The sequence below is a fragment of the Chelonia mydas genome, chromosome 1, assembly GCF_015237465.2.
Source record: "Chelonia mydas isolate rCheMyd1 chromosome 1, rCheMyd1.pri.v2, whole genome shotgun sequence".
Classification (NCBI taxonomy): Eukaryota; Metazoa; Chordata; order Testudines; family Cheloniidae; genus Chelonia; species Chelonia mydas.
This window is the reverse complement of record NC_057849.1, coordinates 319,053,238-319,072,754: the sequence shown is the minus strand read 5'-3', so window position 1 is coordinate 319,072,754 and position 19,517 is coordinate 319,053,238. Positions and strand designations below refer to the sequence as shown.

The window sequence follows — 19,517 nt, the reverse complement described above, 5'->3', positions numbered from 1 at the left end:
TCTTTCTGGCCCTACATTTCTGTGATTACCTTGCATTCACACAAGAGGCCAAATGAAGGTTGTACAGGCGGCCTCACTCTTTAGGGCCTGGCTTTGTAACCCTAGCATTGTTTTAACATAGGTTTTTTGCATGCAATATACAATTTATATTGCATACAGTGCAGCTTCATTGTATAGATAGATATAGTATGTATTGAAGCTGGAGTCACGGCAACCTAGTTCTTTGCCGAATAAATTGGCAGAAATTATGCTAAATCTGTGTCGCCATGAGCTGCTTTACCCAAATAGATGCATTTCTAGGAACACTGTCCAAGTTGTAACAAGATACTTGTATCTTGTTACCAGAACAAGACTAGTCAGCAAGTATATTACTGGGGAATAGGGGAATAAGGACTCCATGATCGTGTCATATATCATGGCTACTGAAACAACTAATTTTAAGATAATTGTTTTCATAGATATCACATCCTTATATACTGTAACTACTAACTAAATTTTTGTATGTTTGACATGTTTTTATTAAAAAAGTAAAGCTCTCTTATTTATCTAAAGCAAAATATTTTTTTAATTAGCTCAGATACTACAATTATGGGTGGCAATACAAAGTCCTAAGATAAGTATTTCCAGTGGGGTCTAATATAATGTGAAATGGGTCTGTTCAGGCAGGTGGAATCTTTATAAAACTGAAACAGAGATAACGTCCGTAATCTCCTTTATAAAGCACTTTGAGATCTACTGATGAAAACCACTGTAAAAGAGCGAGGTAATATATTATTAAGTGAGAATTACAAAAATAGACAAATTTATAGAAAAGAAGAAAAAAATGAGATTCGCATCATGCCAAGACTCATGGCAGTGGGTAATAAATGGTGAAACCCAGCTGGTTATAATCAGAAAATGTCATCTCATTCCTTTTGTGATGACTTTGTTGACCCCTGGTGCTTGCATTTAATTCCAAATGCTGCTGCTTGGTCTTTACAATCGCTCTTCCATTTCTTGCTCTAGCTGAACACATTTCTTTAATTGGTTTAACTTTAGGATTCTTTGGCTAAATATTAAGCAACTTGAAATCCTGTTGGGTTTTTTTAAGTGTTAAAAATAGTTTAAGGCGCTACACTTGATTCTAAGCCCCCCCCCCGCCATTTTATTTCACAATCACATTTTCCTACCTCTTTTTTTTTAAAAAAAAAAGATATTTTTCTCCCTTTTTGCTATGAAAAGACCCATACAAGCTGGAGAAATAGTCTGAGCCTATAAGGAAATTGACTACATCCAAAGAGCTTTCCAGTACACGCAGTGAACAAATGGAAAACTGAGAAGTGATTTTTTTCTCTGATCTTTCAGTTTATAGTAATAATGGGTCTTATTTCCAACAAAGTTTAAAAATATCAGAGAGGCATGATTTTGCCTCTTTAAATTGGGGAAATTGACATATTTCAAGGATTGATAGGGGTCTTAAAAATATTTCAAGGATTGTTAATCCTTAGTGCATCCTCTTTCTGAATTTGTTTAAAAGTGACATTTGTCTCTTTGAATAGTAACGCATTCCCTCTGCCCCCATATTTTCTTAACAAAGTTAAGTGGTGATCATTAAAATTTTTACAGATGACTTTGTTCTTATTTTTCCTGTATCTACAGTATATCCTAGACAGAGATCATTTAAAGTTAAGATTTTTGTCATGGTAATTTTTCGTAAAAGGCATGGGCAATAACCAAAAATTCACAGAAGCCCAATTCCTGCCTCCAGGGTTGGGGGTTGTAGAGTGTTCTAATGCTGTGGTTCTCAAACTTTAGCAACCCGAGGACCCCCATTTTGATTTTTAAAATGTTGGGGACCCCCAAGCTCCCCTGCTTAGCCCAAGGCCATGCCCCCATTTTACTCCTTCCCCCAAAACCCCACCCTGCCCAACCTCTTCCCGCCCCCGCTAAGTCCATCCCCCCTCCCTTCATCGCTCGCTCTTCCCCACCCGCACTCACTTTTGCCAGGGTGGGGCAGGGTGTTTGGGTGCAGGAGGTGGGTGGGGTGTGGGCTCTGGGAGGGAGTTTGGGTGCAGAAGGGGGTGAAGGCTCTGGGAGGGAGTTTGGGTGCAGAAAGAGTGTGGGGTGAGGGCTCTGGGAGGGAGTTTGGGTGCAGGGTGTGGGCCCTGGGTTGGGGTGTGGAGGGGGTGAGGGGTACAGGCTCTGGCCAGGTGGCATTTACCTCAGGCGGCTCTTGAAAGCAACCGGCACATCTCTCTGGCAATGGCTCCTAGGCGGGAGGACCAGGGGGTCGCGGCGCGTTGCCCTTGCCCGGAGGCACCGCCCCTGCAGTTCCCATTGGCCACAGTTCCCGGCTCCCTGCTCCCCCCAGGAGCCACAGGGGTGTGCCGGCCAATTCCAGACATGGTGTGGAGCTAGGTTAGGCAGGGAGCCTGCCTTAGCCCCCCTGCGCTGCCGGACTTTTAGCGCCTAAAATCTCCCACTTTGGCTTCAGTAGCCTCCGGGAGATAGAGGGAAGGGGAGGACTTGGGGACCCCCAGGAGTACCCTCGGCGACCCCCAGTGGTCGGCAGACCCCAGTATGAGAAACATTGTTCTAATGTACATACACTGAGATTCCTCTAATAGTGCAGAATCGATGTACAGAGTCCATGTAATCTGGTGAAAGCCGTTGTGTAGCCTTTTGGATGCTACAATAACCTTTGCCTCATGTTGAGGCATAATAGTCTTCCATGACTTCCAAAATATAAATACGGGCAAGGACATATCATTGCATTGCCTTAAGCCCTGATCCTGCAGCTTATTGTGCAAGAGAAGGCTCTTGTGCCCACCTGGAGCCCCACTGAAGTCAATAAATTAAAGGGTCAGGGCCTTAAAGAGGTTAACTTTGTCTTTGTGTTAAATTGACTGAAATGGAATGTGTGTATTCTCTAGTCCATTCTCAAATTGCTGCAGGGGGAATGCATTTTAAGTACAGGTTATTTATGTTATTACATACTAGTCTACAGATGGGTGTGAGAATATCTTGTATTATATACATGGTGTGTAGGATACTTGCTTTGTCCTGTATACTACCCTATGTTAATTTATTTAGGGAGCTAGAAAGCCAGAGAACTACAGGATCTTGTCTGTGTCCAACAGATGGAATAAAGAAGCCCCTGTATATTATTATCACTGAGATTTGTCTCACTTCTGCCACAAGGGATACCACAGGCATAAATAAAGCTGCTTACTAATAATCGATACAGGCAAGTATTAAGTGTCTTTTGGGAGACAACAATGGAGATGACAAAATGTTCTCTTTTGCTTCGATGAAATGACTGTGGGATTTACTCAGTCATGTTGAATAATAAAATATGACAAATTATGTTTTAGATGAGCCATAAAATCATGTTCACCAAGAAAGTCTCTCTGTAGATACATTTATTTTATATTCTCTAGTGCAACAAGTATTGTACCTGTTTGACACATTTAAAAATCATGAAAATATGTATCAGAATCTGAAAATATACTTCCTAGTATTCATGGTAGGTACTCAATTGCTTTCCTGTTTTTATAGTCCAATACAGAGTCTGATATTTGGTGCTAAACCACAGATGTAAGGTACTACTTAAACTTAGGGAGGGGTTAAGATGGTGATTTTAGGAGCTGAGAAGATGCAACAAAATAATAAGGGTAGATTACAAGGTACATTTTCGAATTTGAATTGGAGAGAGAGGTAAATGCTAAAGAGGAAAGCAATCAGATAATGTGATCTCCAAAGAGGGTGTCTGCATAATAGTCTGGAAATGAGGCAGCATGTTAAGAGGGAAACACAATAGATACGCAGATGAGGAATGCACTGATAGAGTGGGAGGAAGTTGGACAAGATCAGATTAAACTAATATATCTGGGTTTTGGCCTGGTTACCCATGACTCTCACTGAGGTGGAAATCCAGAGGATTAATTTAGTTGTTCAGGTGCATTAAGTCTTTTTGAACAGTAGCTCCTACATCAGTTTAATGGCTGTTAGCCTGATCTGAAGTTCTGTTAATTAAATGGAGAGCATAGAATATTTATTTTCTCCTCTTTCAGTGAGTACATATGGGTGGACCATGCTGCCATTGTGATTCAAAAGTCTAATCCAAATATGGATGAACTGTAATTTTATGGTGGTTGAAGTAGTTATGATAAATTGAAATTTTTCATCATGTACAGAAAGAAAGAATCAAATCTTTAATGGAGAGAATAGAGTTTATAAGATGCCTAGCAGGTTTACATCACCTTCTGATATGGAAACAAACAAGGAGCTGAAGCATTGATCCACTACACAATGAAACACCAGAGGGAAAATTTTATTTTTGTAGGGGAGTTAGAGGCTGCTGCAAACCTATTAGAAAAACTCATACTGTAACCTGTAAACTGGTGCTGAGTCAGAATAATGAAAAGGTAGTTTTATAGGTTGTATGTCCAGGTTTGTTATACATACTAACGTTAAAAGGGAATAGGGAGTTAGATGTCCTTTCAGTGACCTTCCTTTTTGTATCTTCATCAAGTTGAGTTAGTGGAAGTTCAGAATCGGAAAAGCTTTTCCTGGTAAAGGCAGACTTAGCACCTCACCCCACCCACACCCCCGCCCATTAAAAGGCAAACCTTTGCTCAGTTACCACACAATAGCTGAGCTATTGTTCTTATTGTTCCTTATGTGTATTATGGTAATGCCTGGAGTTCAAAATCAACATGAGGGACCAGTTATACATAACAATATTAAATAAGAGATAAGATAGACACAGGGGCCAAGAGGTTAACCAAGTTTTGACCAAGGTCACAAGAGGTCAACAGCAGAGCTGGAATAAGAATTTAGGTCTCCTAATCACCAGTCTGATGCCTTATCCACTGTACTACAGTCTTTTCTAAGTAGACACTGTAGTATCTTGGATACCAGTGGGATATGCATGATATGTAGGTAGAAATAAATATAAAACCCCTTTATCCCAACACACCATGTGTCCAAAGGACTGCTGCATTGCTATTGCGCTGAAACCCTTCGTTCACACAAATACAGCCCAGGAGCAGCTTCTCCCTGCTAGCTCTGTAGTTAGTTATCCCCACGTTTGGCTCCCTTTCCCAGGTCCTACACTGCTCCTCAATCAGCACACACAACTGCAGCTTCTGCACTCTTTGGCTCCTTCCTAACTGCTACAGTGTCTCTAGGGTGACCAGGTATCCAGTTTTCGGGCAGCTCCGGGCCATTGACTGTCCAGTTGGCAGCGCTGCGCAGTGGGGCTGGCAGGCTCCCTGCTAGCCTCCATGCCATGTGGCTCCCGGGAAGCAGCAGCATGTCCCCCCTCTGGCTCCTACACCTAGGAGCAGCCAGGGGGCTCCGCACAGTGCCCCCGGCCAAAGTGTCACCCCTGCTGCTCCCATTGGCGAGGAACCGCAGCCAATGGGAGCTCCGTGGGCAGTGCCTGGAGATGGGGCAGAGCACAGAACCCCCTGCCCCAGCCTTGAGCTCCCTTCTGCACCCTGAACCCCTCATTTTTGGCCCCACCCCAGAACCCACACCCCCATCCCAGAGCCTGTACCTCCTCCCACATGCCAGCCCCCTGCCTCAGTACGGAGCCCCCTCCTATGCTCCAGCCCAGAGCTCCCTCCTGAACCCCAAACCCCTCATCCCTGGCCCCACCCCAGAGCCCACACCCCCAGCAGGAGCCCTCACCCCTTCCTGTACCCTCACTCCCTGAGTCAGCCTGGTGAAAATGAGCAAGTGAGGGAGGGTGGGGAGAGCGAGCGACAGAGTGAGGGGGGATGGAGTGAGCAGGGTGCGGCCTCAGAGAAGGGGCAGGGCATGGGCGGGACTTTGGAGGAGGGGCAGGGCAGGAGGGGGGGCAAGGGTGTTCTGTTTTGTGCAAGTAGAAAGTTGGTAACCCTAAGTGTGTCCCTGTCCAGCTTTCATTCCCACTACTTCCACCCCTTCATATGCAGCAGCTCCTTACTTCCCCCACTGTCATTAGTTGACTGCTCCTTCTGCTGGGTAATCCCAGCAGCAGTTTCCCAGCTCATGCTTAGTTTCTTCATTCTCCTTCCTCCTTTTGCACTTGTGCACTTTCAAAAATACAGGGATGAAGGTGTTAAGACTGCAAATAAATAGCTAGAGAGGAAGGCATACACACCTGGAGGCTAGATACAAAGATTAATAAATATGGCACCATTTAAACTGTTTCAGCCTAATGTGGTAAACAAAGACATTGTTGTACTCGAAAATCTCCACTGAACTCTAATACAGATGTGGCACTAGCAGGACTCCTGGTAACCAGAAGGTCATAGCTTAGAAGAGCTGTAGGTTCTTCTCCTCCCCTGCATTCTCCCATACTCCCTGAGCAACAGTTTTATTTTTCTGGCAGCTTTATAGCCACCTTTACTTTGTAATGTCGTTTGCTGCAATGTAATTATTCAGGTTGGCAACATTTAAAAGCTGCTTGATCTTTCCTCTCAAAAAAATGACATGCTAATATAATTAAACTCTTCATGTCTTGTATTTTTACATATAAAAGCATATATTGACAGCCCACTGAAGATAATTAGGAAGGCCTGTTATATATCCTCATTTACATGTATGGCTGAGAGTTGGGAAAATAGAGAAACACGAAAAATATTAGAAAATTTTTAATGAATGTTTTTATGTAGTTTGACTCTTGCTTGAATCAGTAAAAGGAGAGTGTGACAATCCTGGTCCAGACACCCTAAAGAGAGAACAGAAAGTTTAAATCCCAAAAATGAATAATTAAACCAACTGATGGAATACTGTATTCTGGCATATTGAGTAAGGTCTTTTATGAAAGCTTGTAATGTTTCAAACTTGATGGTCATTATGTGTTTGTAATTTTACCTAATCTGACAGTAGGGAGGGACACCTCCCAAGCCAGGTGTTTACATGAAACCAGTTCCAAGTAAGCATCTATTATCCAGCCCAGGAAAAGACAATGATGGGCCATTAGAGTTAATGGAAAGACATTCAGACAATCAGAATTTCCTCCATTCTGAATGACTATGGCTTTGTCTACCCTAGCACTTTTGTGGGTAAAAGTTTTGTCAATCAGGAGTATGAAAAAACACACCCTTGTCCAACGTAAGTTTAATGGATAAAAGTACCTGTGTGGACAGCACTATGTCTGCAGGGGAGCATCTCCCATCAACCTAGCTACTGCTGCTCATTGGGGGTGGTTTAATTATGCTGGCAGGAGAGCTTTCTCCCACTGGCATAAAGCGGCTACATGGGAGACCTTACAAAGGCACAGCTGCAGTGGTTCAACTGTGCTGCTGTAAGGTCCGTAGTGTAGACCTAGCCTATGAGTCACCATGCCAGGAGGTGGAGGGGTGAGGGCAGATGGAAAGGGAAAGGAAAAGGAAAAATGTTTTTTAAAAAGAGGCTTGAATCTGAGATTTTTGTCCAGAAACTGAGGGACAGCCTTCAGGCGGGAAGCTGTCCGTGAATGTGGAATCTCTCCTATAGCTAGGGCGGGTACGCTGGGAAGCTGTTCAAAGACACAATAGGTAACTTGCATTAGAAAAGGGATTTTATCTAATATAGAAGTATAATGCTTGAGGTTGTGCCTTAATGTTTATTTTCAGTGTAACTTGTGTACATTTGCTTTCCCTTATTATTTCATCTTTGAATCTGTGGTTCTCTATTAAATACACATTTTGTTTGTTTTTCTCTCAAGCAGGTCTCTGTTTTGCAAACTGTGTGGAGTCCATGTGCCAAAGAGAACTGATGACTGGGAGGCAGGTTTCTCGCCTTTAGCGTTCATGAACCAATGGGGAACAGTCCAAATGTCTGGTAGCCAAAACTTTGGGGTAGATGGATTTGGGGAGACTGAGAACTGGAAGGGCTGTTCATTTCACCCTGCCAGGAGTAACTAGGCTGGTGGAAGCCAGGATGAGACCTTATGTTTGTGGGCTGCTACTGGTGTCAGGGATCTGAGCCATAACCGCACAGCCCCAAGAGTTACAGTGCAGGTGGTGACAGAACCCCTTACTGGTCTGGGTGATCCCCAAAATATCCCAGAGAGGCAGGTGTGTTTACAGCCTGTTATTCCTGGTTCACACTCATGGGTGGGTAATCTTATATTGTTCATGCTCTGGAGGTCTCTTTCCTTCCACACCTTGACAAATAATCGGATATTCTTTTATGTGTGCTTTTACTGAAATGTACACATCACATTCCAGGTAACCATCGTCTGCCCAGGAATTGTTCTACTAAATGCCCAAACTCGAGGACTGCCACGCAGTATCCAAATACCGTGGCTACAACCTAGCCACTTCTTTCTCTGATTTTGTAACCACCCAACAACACCTAAACACCTTCTCTTGCTTCCCGTATTTACTCATGTACTTTGCATTTGTACACTTACACTGTTGTGCATTAATATCCCTTTTCTTATTCTTCATGTTTTGTCTTATGCTTGGCAGCAGAAATTTTTCTTGTTGAGATTGTGCCCCCGGTATCCTGCCAGGATGTAGGAGTATTTGGACAGTCCATCAGTGGGGCTATCTGGATGTGTTTTGGAGATAGTAAAGAAATCAGTTCTTTGGGTGCGATGAGTCTCAGTACAGACCTGGTGTGGGTGGGTAGTCCCATGGAGGCCCTCTTCTGGAAGTTGTCAGACCCATTGTAAGTAGGATTTGGGAATAAGTTCGTGGATTGTTTTTTAAATAAAATCAAGTTGGGGGCCTAGGAAAAGATGAGAAAATACCTTAATATATCTTCTTGAATATTAGAGACCTGTCTTGATAGTAACTTTTTGTTAGACAATAAGAATTTAAGCCTCATTTTAATTGAGGCTGTGATTACATATTTGTATTTCCTTTCATTTCCAAAAGCTTGGTTTTGGGGGTTTTTTTTAGATATTTACTATTAGTTCAGTTATACTTGTGTAGAAACTAATAAAACACAGCAAGTGGACCCCATTCATGCTCACATAGGAGTTGCAGAGGCAGAGTGCATGAAACGGTTGATATATGTTCCCCACTGCGGATTTTTCTTCAGTATTTAATCATTCATTCGTTTGTTTTCCAGTGCTCTGTTTGCAATATCACATTGCCTCAGGCTGAGTAAACTCAGTTAGTGGGGCTACCCTTAAAAAAAATTGAGTTTCCCCTGGACCCACTTGTCCAGGCATGGGGCTGTTTTATTGCGGTTGACTGGGTAGTTTATTTCAGTAGTGTGAGGGTATCAAGTATTTTTTTTTTTACCCCAAAGTGTAGCAAGGAACATTTTAAAATGCTGAGGAAGATGCTTTTGGTTTAAGAACAGCTATACATTATTTTTTACCAATACTGCAAATTATGTCTTCTCCCCAAAATGGCTAACATCATTACACACAGAATTTGTCAGAATGACCTTGTTCTACAGGATAGATTGGAGTGGTGCATCATACAGGATATGGGAAAGCAGAATTGGGAGGCTGAGAATCTGGCAGCTGTCGTCATTTTTTTTATTGAAAGCTACAGAACCTGAAACATTAGGTTTTTTTGTCTATTGGTTAAATGGACTAAGCAAGAAAGTCTAATGCATTACAAATTGTCTGGGGATCTGGTTGTAAATGAGGATTTTCCTTTCCTTACAGCAAGATGTCATTTTGAACAATGTCAACTCTGTAGAGGAAAGAGATAAAATGTATTGTTTTATTAGAAACTGAACGCTCTCTCTCGATATACATATATATATATTTGTGTGTGGATATCAAGTACTTCATTGTATGAGGATTGCTTTAAAATAACGTGTATATAAAACTGCTTGTGTTTATAGAATTAGCAATGCGCCATTTGACTTTGTAGATTGTGATGTATTAAAGGCCAGCTTTCTTCAAGTTCAGGAGGCACATCTTGGAAAATCATGTGTTATTTAAGATACTTTAATATGTATATGAGTGCATAACTTTACATAATCATATGATTGTCTTTCTGCATTTATTTGCTTTCAACAATATTATATGCGTTTCAAAGACTGTCCTTTGTCATTTGTTTTAGAATTTTTAAAAACATTCTAGAATCACAAAAACTGTAAAAGGCTATGCCCTGTACATTCATTTTTATGTCCTTCATAATATTGGGTGCAAGTTCAGTGTTGTCTGTAATACACAGTATCAAGACTTCACCTTTGTGGACCTAACGGGTTTTCCCCCTCTTCAGGAAGAATTTAAAATAGGCTGTCATCACCTATTGCTTGTAACATTTAATAAGCAGCTAGAGCTGCACAGGTGGACAATAGAGAAATAATGAAGTATGGACTCAAGTGCTAAATTCAATCTATTCTTATTTCTCATAGCCTGACTTTAACAGACACATATACATAACAGCTGGGATTTTTAGCCCATTATGTTGCCATGCCATAGGAGAGCTGGGTCATATCCAAAACTTCTATACTAATTAGGCTTCCTTACATCAATGCCTGAACTTTGGTGGCTTGTGGTTTGGTTTTGCAAAACTAGGGCTGTCAAGCGATTAAAAAAATTAATCACGACTAATCGCACTGTTAATAATAGAATACCATTTATTTAAATATTTTGGGAAGTTTTCTACACTTTCAAATATATTGATTTCAGTTACAACACAGAATAGAGTGTACAGTGCTCACATTATATTTATTTTTTATTACAATTATTTGCATTTTTTAGTATTTTTCAGTTCACCTATAGAAGTACTGTAGTGCAATCTATTTATCATGAAAGTTGAACTTACAAATGTAGAATTATGTACAAAAAAAACCTGCATTCAAAAATAAAACAGTGTAAAACTTTGGAGCCTAAAAGTCCAATCAGTCCTACTTCTTGTTCAGCCAATCGCTCAGACAAACAAATTTGTTTACATTTGTAGAAGATAATGCTGCCAGCTTCTTGTTTACAATGTCACCTGAAAGTGAGAACAGGCATTTGCATGACACTATTGTAGCCGGCTTCGCAAGATATTTACATACCAGATGCTCTAAAGATTCACATGTCCCTTGATGCTTCAACCACCATTCCAGAGGACATGCATTCATGCTGATGATGAGTTCATCATCTGCATCAGATGCCACCAGCAGAAGGTTGATTTTCTTTTTTGGTGGTTTGGGTTCTGTAGTTTCCACATCAGAGTGTTGCTCTTTTAAGACTTCTGAAAGCATGCCCCACACCGCATCCCTCTCAGATTTTGGAAGGTACTTCAGATTCTTAAATCTTGGGTCGAGTGTTGTAGCTTTCTTTAGAAATTTCACATTGGTATCTTCTTTGCATTTTGTCAGATTTGCAGTGAAAGTGTTCTTAAAACGAACATGTGCTGGGTCATCGTCTGAGACTGCTATAACATAAAATATATGTCAGAATGCGGGTAAAACAGAGCAGGAGACATATACTTCTCCCCCAGGGAGTTCAATCACAAATTTAATGAACGCATTCTTTTTTTAATGAGTGTCGTCGGCATGGAAGCATGTCGTCTGGAACAATGGCCAAAACATGAAGAGGCATATAAATCTTTAGCACATCTGGCATGTAAATATCTTGTGACACCAGCTACAACAGTGCCATGTGAACACCTGATCTCACGTTCAGGTGACATTGTAATTAAGAAATGGGCAGCACTATCTCTGGTAAATTTAAACAAACTTGTTTCTCTTAACAATTGGCTGAACAACAAGTAGCACTAAGTGGACTTGTAGGCTCTAAAGTTTTACATTGTTTTATTTTTGAGTGCAGTTATGTAACCGAGAAAACTACATTTGTAAGTTGCACTCTCATGATAAAGAGATTGCACTACAGTAATTGTATGAGGTGAATTGAAAAATACTATTTCTTTTGTTTATCATTTTTCCAGTGCAAGTATTTGTAATAAAAAATAATATAAAGTGAGCACTGTACACTTTGTATTCTGTGTTGTAATTAAAATAGATAAATTTGAAAATGTAGAAAAGCATCCACGAATATTTAATAAATTTCAGTTGGTATTCTATTGTTTAACAGTGTGATTAATCGTGATTAATTTTTTTGAGTTAATTGTGTAAATTAATAGAGATTAATCAATAGCCCTATGCAAAACACAAACTGCCCTGGTTTGCTCACCACAGAAATGAGACGGAATAGAAACCTTTTATCCAAACTCTGTACCCAACCTCTGAAACTTTGGTGGTTCAAATAAGTGCTTAAAATATAGTGAAGACAGATGAAACAAGGGGGTGCAACAAGCCGCTGGAAGGAACGTGGAGAGTAGATAAAGGGAATAGTTATGAGAATGTGTTTTTATAGGCCATGTATATGCACACTGACATGGTTTCAAGTTGATTATTTTTGTTTTTAAATAAATAATAAAACAGAAAATAAGTATCAGAAGCCTGTACCTAATGGGTAACAGCTGGCAATTTCCTGTAGACATCATAGTAGAATTGAATCTTAAGGAGGGACTTGAAGGAGAAAAGAGTAGAGGCTTTTATTTACTACTTCATGTGTTGAAATTCTGGTCCGATTGAAGTCAATGTGAGTTTTATCATAGACTTCAGTAGGCCAGGATTTCACCTCTGGGGTCCATTTCCTATATATAGAAGAAAATGTGAAGATGGTTGTAGGAGACTAGACAAATGAACAAGGGAGGCAAACCACCACTGGATGAGCAGGTGGCAGTAAGAGCAATGTAGTAAGTTACAAGAGGGGGTATGTAAGGAGAAGCTAAGTAAAGGGCTGTAAAAATGAGGAGGCAGATGCTTGTGTTGAGGTGATGGGGAAGGGCAGCCACTGTAGGGACTCAAAGGGCCTAAATGTTTCATATCTTAATTTTATGTGAACATGCTATAATTTCATTTATAAAGAAAATCTATACTACTGCAAGATACAGTTGCACCGAATGCTTGGCCATAGGTTGTTTGCTAGAAATAAGAACTCTTTGCTGTCCGAAACATAAAATAACAGGACCACCAAATTTCAGAGGCTGGAAGGCTGAGGCATTAAAGTAATGAGGTGGCATTTAATGCAAACTACAAAGGTGAGCTTTGACATTTTGTTTGGCGATTGCTGTGTCAAAACCTGAAGAGCTATTATGTATTTGAAGGAGTTTTTGAATGACTGAATAATCAATTCTTCAGTCAGTGCAGCTTAACAAAAAAAAATGAAGATGGAGGAGTTTGTGCAAAACAAACTTCATGTTTTGTTGAAATATTGAACAGCTCACCAAAACTTTAAAAACAAGCATACAAGACATGCATTTGATTAAACTTGGGCAAAAATGGCCACAGCTTCTTTATTTTTTAATTGTGCCCATTTTAATTGACACCTCTAATTGTTATGTTTCCTGGGCAAATGATTTTTTTTCTGAAAAAGAAAGAAATTATACCAGCTTCCTGTGGTATCTCTCAAGGTTATACAGGAACCTTTTTTTGAAAGAAGATTCCTTTTTTAAATACAAACAAGTATTAAAATAAGATAGAGAACAGGGCTCAGGAACCTAGGCCCATCACAGTAAATAAATAAATAAATAAAGCACTGTTAGTTGGCACTTGAGCTAGTGTGCAATACCAGCTTCTGAGTCTTCACACAACAAAACAGATACTTCAGAAGCAAACCAAAGACATGAACCGAGCAAGATCAAACTAACAGAAAATTGGTGGCAGGCTAGTAGTATGGTTGTGACCTCAATCAATGTGCTGTTAGTAAATGCTATATGATTAATGATGACAGATGAATCCTAATCCTGAGTCCTATCCTAAATTGTACTTACTAAATGAACGGTTAGTGTCAACATTGCTAATGTCAGCTGTCAACAGTAGTAGTATCAGAGTTTGTTCCTGATGCTGAACTTCTGGAGTCCAAAGGAAGAGGAGCCATTACTGCTGCTCTCAAAAGACCTCTGTCCTGCTTCTCCTGTTGCTGTGTCTGCATTCATTAGGATTGCCATTCTTGCTCTTTTACAATAGTGAACCCTCACACTTTTTATTTTCTTCATTTCAGCTGTGGGGGTAGATGCTCCCGAGTCTCCTCCAGCCACCACTTCATTTCTAAAGTCTTTGCCCCTAGTTCGTAGCGTAGGTGGGGTTCTCTTGGCCAGGGATTCTCAACCTTTTCCTTCCGAGCCTTTCCCCCCCCTCAACATACTATAAGAAGTCCACAGCCCACCTGTGCCACAACAACTTTTTCTGTATATAAAAGCCAGGGCCAGCATTAGGGGGTAAGAAGCAGGGCAACTGCCTGATGCCCCATGCCACAGGGGTCCTGCAATGCTAAGTTGCTCAGGCTTCAGCTTCAGCCCTGGATGGCAGGACTTGAAGTCCCAGGCTTCAGCCCCAGGTGGTGGGGGCTTCAGCTTTCTGTCCTAGGCCCCAGCCGGTCTAATGCCAGCCCTGCTTGGAGGACCACCCCCCTGAAACCTGCTCACGGCCCCCCTGTGGGCCCCAGACCCCTGGCTGAGAATCACTGCTCTAAGCAAAACAAACAGTCAAAAGAAAGTTCCTTTCCTTTCTCTCTCACTTACGAGAAAGGGAAATGCAAGTGAAAGCAAAGACAAGGAAAGGTGGCCTGTCTCTCAGTCAGTCTTTCTCGATTCAGCTCTCTGGGCTTGGTCCATCAGTGAGTCTGTTGTCTTTTATTAGCGTCTACCTCCAGCCCCTCCTATTTGGTGTCCTGCTTTGCAGCTAGTCTGTGCAGTTTTGGGGCAGTGAGGCCTGCATCTATCTCCCTCTTGGCTGATCTGTTTCTGTGGTGTAGCAGCTCTCCTCCTGTTCATCACCCCTTCCTGTGGCAGGTTTTCCCTTTTTAGGCTCCCCCCCCCCCCCCCGCCTCAGGCAGAGCAAGCCTTTCAGGTGCACCTTGTTAACACTGAGCAGGTTCAGAAGAGCTCGTTAATCTCCTCTCCACCAGAGCAAGGGTGTGTCCCTTCACATCATCCCTTCTTTCTTGCTCTTGGTTACAGGGCCGGCTCTAGGATTTTTACTGCCCCAAGAAATTTTTTTTTTGGCTGCCCCCGCCCCCAACCCCTTCCCCAAATCCCCGGCCCCACCTCCTCCCTCAGGCATGCTGCATTCCCTCCCCGCAACCCCCCGCCCTAGCTCACCTCTGCTCTGCCTGTTCCCCTGAACATGCCACCACTCCGCTTCTCCCCCCTCCCTCTCAGGCGAGGGAGAGGCAGCGCATTCAGGGGAGCAGGCGGAGCGGAGGTGAGCTGGGGGGGGAGCGTAGGAAGTAATGGGGAGCACGGGGGGGACAAAAACACAAAAATGCTGTTTATCACAAGGATAAGATTCAGGTCAAGACCAGTGGCCCTACAAGTTAATATAATGATTGATGTTCTTTTCTTCCCCCTTGTGAACTGTGATCCATTGTTTTCCTTGTCAGCGAGCAAGCAGCTGGAGTTTTTGTTTTGTGTTTTTTGCTGCTGAAAAACTTCTTGCCATGAAATGGCACTGAATGTATTTGTGTGGCTCTTTTAAAGCACTTAGAAAGGTTATGAAATCTCTCAGCAGCGTGTTCTCTCCTTGAGGATAAAGACCATTCTCCACTTCACTCTTGCTAAAACATGTTTAACTTTTTAACACTGAGGGTGATTAACCATTCGAACAAACTACCAAAGGAAGAAGTAGATTCTCCATCTCTTGGAAGACTTCAAATCAAGACTTGGATGCCTTTCTGGAAGCTACACATTAGCGAAACACAAGCTACTGGGTTCAATAGAGGGGTAACTGGGTGAAATTCTGTGGTCTGTCATGTGGGAGGTCAGACTAGATGATCTAATGGTCCCTTCTGGCCTTAAACTGTATGACAGAATCTGTGATCTAAGCAAAGGTCAAATTAGTGGTGGTACTTATATTTGACTCTTGTTCATTTTACAGGTACTACAGTGCAACCATTTTGCAGATGTCGGGGGTTCAAGATGACAGTCTTGCAATCTGGCTGGCTGCAGTGACAGCATTTACAAACTTCCTTTTCACACTAGTGGGAGTCTGGCTTGTTGAAAAAGTGGGCCGCCGGAAACTTACGCTTGGTAGCCTAACAGGTGAGACATTACTTGGGGAATACTGTTTGATTCTAATGAAGGTGAACAAAATGAAAATAAGGCTCTGAATTCTCCTTTGATCAACACGATCTTCTAAAGAAAAGTAAAATAAACGACTGACTCATTTTGCACACACACACACACACAAATAAAATGTGTGGGTGTGTTTAAATACATTAAGCTGAAGTACACAGGACCCTTTAAGAATGAAAACAATGTGCAGCTACGTGCTAAGAATGAAAGCAATTTTTAAATTTATCATAACGAGTATATTTGTTCAGCTGCAATTTCTGCTTCAGGGCACAGTTGACAATAATATGTATATCCCTTTAAGACTTTAATTTAGGAGCAATCAAATGTGCCTAACTTCACAGTTGGTTAGATTTTAAATATATAATATGGCGTATGTAATTTTTAGAAACTAAAATGAATTTGTAACATTTTGTCAGAAATTATTACGGAAAGCAAAAAGACATATAATTGCTGTGTTCTTTTAAAAAGAGAAGAGTGCTGTTCTGTTCATTGCCCCTCCAAATATGAAATAGTAAAAGCATTATAGTTAATGGTTTTACATGAAGTGGCTAATCCAACATAGTCACATGAGAAACTAAAGTGTAAAATTCTGAATGCCTTATGAATTTTAGCCATTAGCTAAGCATTCTTCTATAATGGCATTAACATCACACTTAAACTCAATCAAAACAGTCACTTCTAGGAAGATGATATAGGCAGAGCTAGTAGCACTGTCTATCGTTAATGTAGCCCAGCAGTTCTCATTATAAGAGATGTTTTCATTTGCTTATATCTTTACCAGACTGTTTGGCCTGAAATTTTCCATGTCAAGTATCTGCCTCAGGTTGAGAGGCCTGGTTTTGTTTTGGAAAGTTTCAGCTAAAACAGTTCTGCCATTTCAGAGAACGAGATTAGGGAAACGTACTTTGTTTTGCCCATTTTAAAAAAATTGTATAACTGTGTAGTTGAGAAGTTCTACTACCCCATAGTTGGCCCAGAAACATGAAATTTGACAGTGGTGGTCTCTGTATCAGGGATCTCAACGTCTCAAGAGTAAAATAACTTACTAGTTCATTTAATAATTTATTTGCCAGAGTGGAACACCAATACATTTGGACAAAATTCTCAACTAATAGCACCTGAGCTGCAAAATTTGTCTACATTTATTTTGCCTACAAAACATGCATTTGTGTGTGGTAACTGTGCGGGTTGGTATGCACAGTTAACCAATTTGTACATTAAAACATGTAATTTTGAGCAAATTTGGTATGTTCAACTTACAATAGGTACCCACATTTAAAATAATGCCTTTTCAGTGCAGATTTTGACAACTTGAATCTTCTTATACATGATTCAACAGCAGAAGGGTTGAAACTTGACAGAGATAATTTGGATAAAAGAGAGCAATCACCGTTAACCATCTACCAACTGAGTTCAAAGCCAGAATGTTACATGAAGTTATTTCCATCAGTAGTATCTAGTAACTTAGCTGCTCCCCATAGTAGGCAATTTAATGACATTGCAGGAGACACAGGGTACATTTCTTGCATTCTTGTGACCTTTAGTATTCTCTAAAAACCTTTATGAGCGTAATTGAATACAGCAATGCTGAGAAAGTACTTCTTCAACTTTAGCTCAAGCAGATAAGTTTAAGTTTAAAATTAAAATTGTAAATGCATGGGGAATGGTCTCCATGCTAGCAACCCTCTGTTGCAATCACTAGTTAATGTTGAATGACTCACGTCTCTCCAACCTGCATCTTTTATTTTTCCATATCTGTCGGCACATGGCTTATGTATCTGATCATGCTCCCTAGACATGAAACTGATTTATCAAATCCACCTTTATTCTTTGGATTGAGTTGCTGATAGCTTTCATGCTGTTGACCTTTGTTTAAATTTCCTAGCAGTTTAAAGCACATATCAAAATAATATGCACTTCATTGCTTGTGACTGACTCCAGACCAGGCAACTTGTTTAGTCCCAAAACTGTTTACTGTATATCACTCTTACAATAATATATAACATTGTGTGAATTTGTCTAACTCTGTCATCTAATGCTATTTATTCAGTTAATAGTCATTCTTTTTCTGTGTGGTCTATCAAATATTATAATGGGACATGAACAAAAGCAGAACATAGCAGAATTGTATTACTTTATTATTATTCCCAAAATACTTTAAGCCTATTTCTTGCAATAACACAATACTGATCTTGTATTCTGTGTTAGGCATAGTGTATTTTTCAGTGTCTCAGTGCCAGAATTACAAACTGATCCTTTTGGGTCCTGACCATTAGGCTTTAGTCACTGCCTCCGGAATTTTTGGGCCCTTTGTGACCAGGCCCTCTGACTAATATATTCAAAGATCAATGATCTGAAAATGTTCATGCAAACATTTCTCGTAAAGCAGTTTAGTAAAGAGTAGGTGGCCACTGTAGTAAAACCAAGAAGAATACTGTAAAGAGTGTGTGTTTTTATGGTACTTAGATGCAGAACAGAATTAGTATGTAAAGATGTCCTTTTCTAGGTCCCTTCTCTTTACTGGGTTGCCTTCTTTCAGTCATTTTAATTAGTGTTGTGTTACTTTTCATCATCTTTATCCTGTGGCCTTTTAAGAAAGGAACAATGAAATACTGACTCCCATCGAGCTGAGACTGAGATCACATACCATCTCTAAATACTATTTAGAGCTTTTTGTGTGGTGCTTGGCTTTTACAGTTTGGTTGGGGGAGGCAGTGTTGTGTTTGTAAGTCACATATTCTATGATGATTTCATTCTTGCATATCTGTTATTACTGCATTTTAATCGTCTGTGCAGCATACAGAGCATCTTAGCAGGAGGGATGCTTAATAAATAAACACTAGGTCCTATGTTGCTCTTTAGATCCTCTGGTGGGCAGTGTTTCAAATAGCGGGTTTTGTTATGTTTGTAAGTGTGCATTTTTCACTCTGCTACTTTAAACTGCCTTTCAAGGGAATTGGGAAATCTTGAACTCTAAACTGGTTACAACTGGTGCTGCCTCTGTGGGTAACCTCTCTGCTGTCATCTCTCAATATATAAAATGAGGACAATACTCATTGGCTGCATGGATATATGAAAGCTAAGTGCAAGAAAAAATTGAAAAATGTGCACAAATGTACGAAGTTATGAAAAGCACCATATAAGTCATAAGTATTATTTCTAAACATTACATAGTGTAACAGTGTGCACATTAAGTACTGTCTTATGATAATGCCTTGACATTTATTGGACTAGCTGTGGTCTGTAGTATCATTGTTAATGGTTGGATAAAAAAGGTAGATTTACTCTAAATTCTTTTTCCTAAACTGATATGGACATTTTCCATTCTCTGCCAATGTTCTGTAAAGGAGTTTTACCATTTGAAGTCTGGCATCTTCACTAGTTTCAAAGAGCTGGCAACATTTAAAAAAAATCCTACCATGCTGATAGATCGCTGAAAAGTTACGAAAGTTACCATAGGCTTCTTTCTGCCAAAAAAGGGGAGAAGACAGGCAGAATTTTAACAGGTTGGCTACT

The 19,517-nt window shown here is 40.7% G+C and overlaps 1 protein-coding gene across 1 annotated transcript in view; it reads left to right on the top strand.

The window, feature by feature from the left end:
- Positions 1-19,517, top strand: part of SLC2A13 (solute carrier family 2 member 13) — a 317,159-nt gene that overhangs the window by 199,390 nt on the left and 98,252 nt on the right. The window contains exon 5 of the mRNA XM_007056429.4: positions 15,805-15,968. Within this exon, the coding sequence (XP_007056491.3) occupies positions 15,805-15,968 (164 nt within the window). The remainder of the gene's footprint in view (positions 1-15,804; positions 15,969-19,517) is intronic.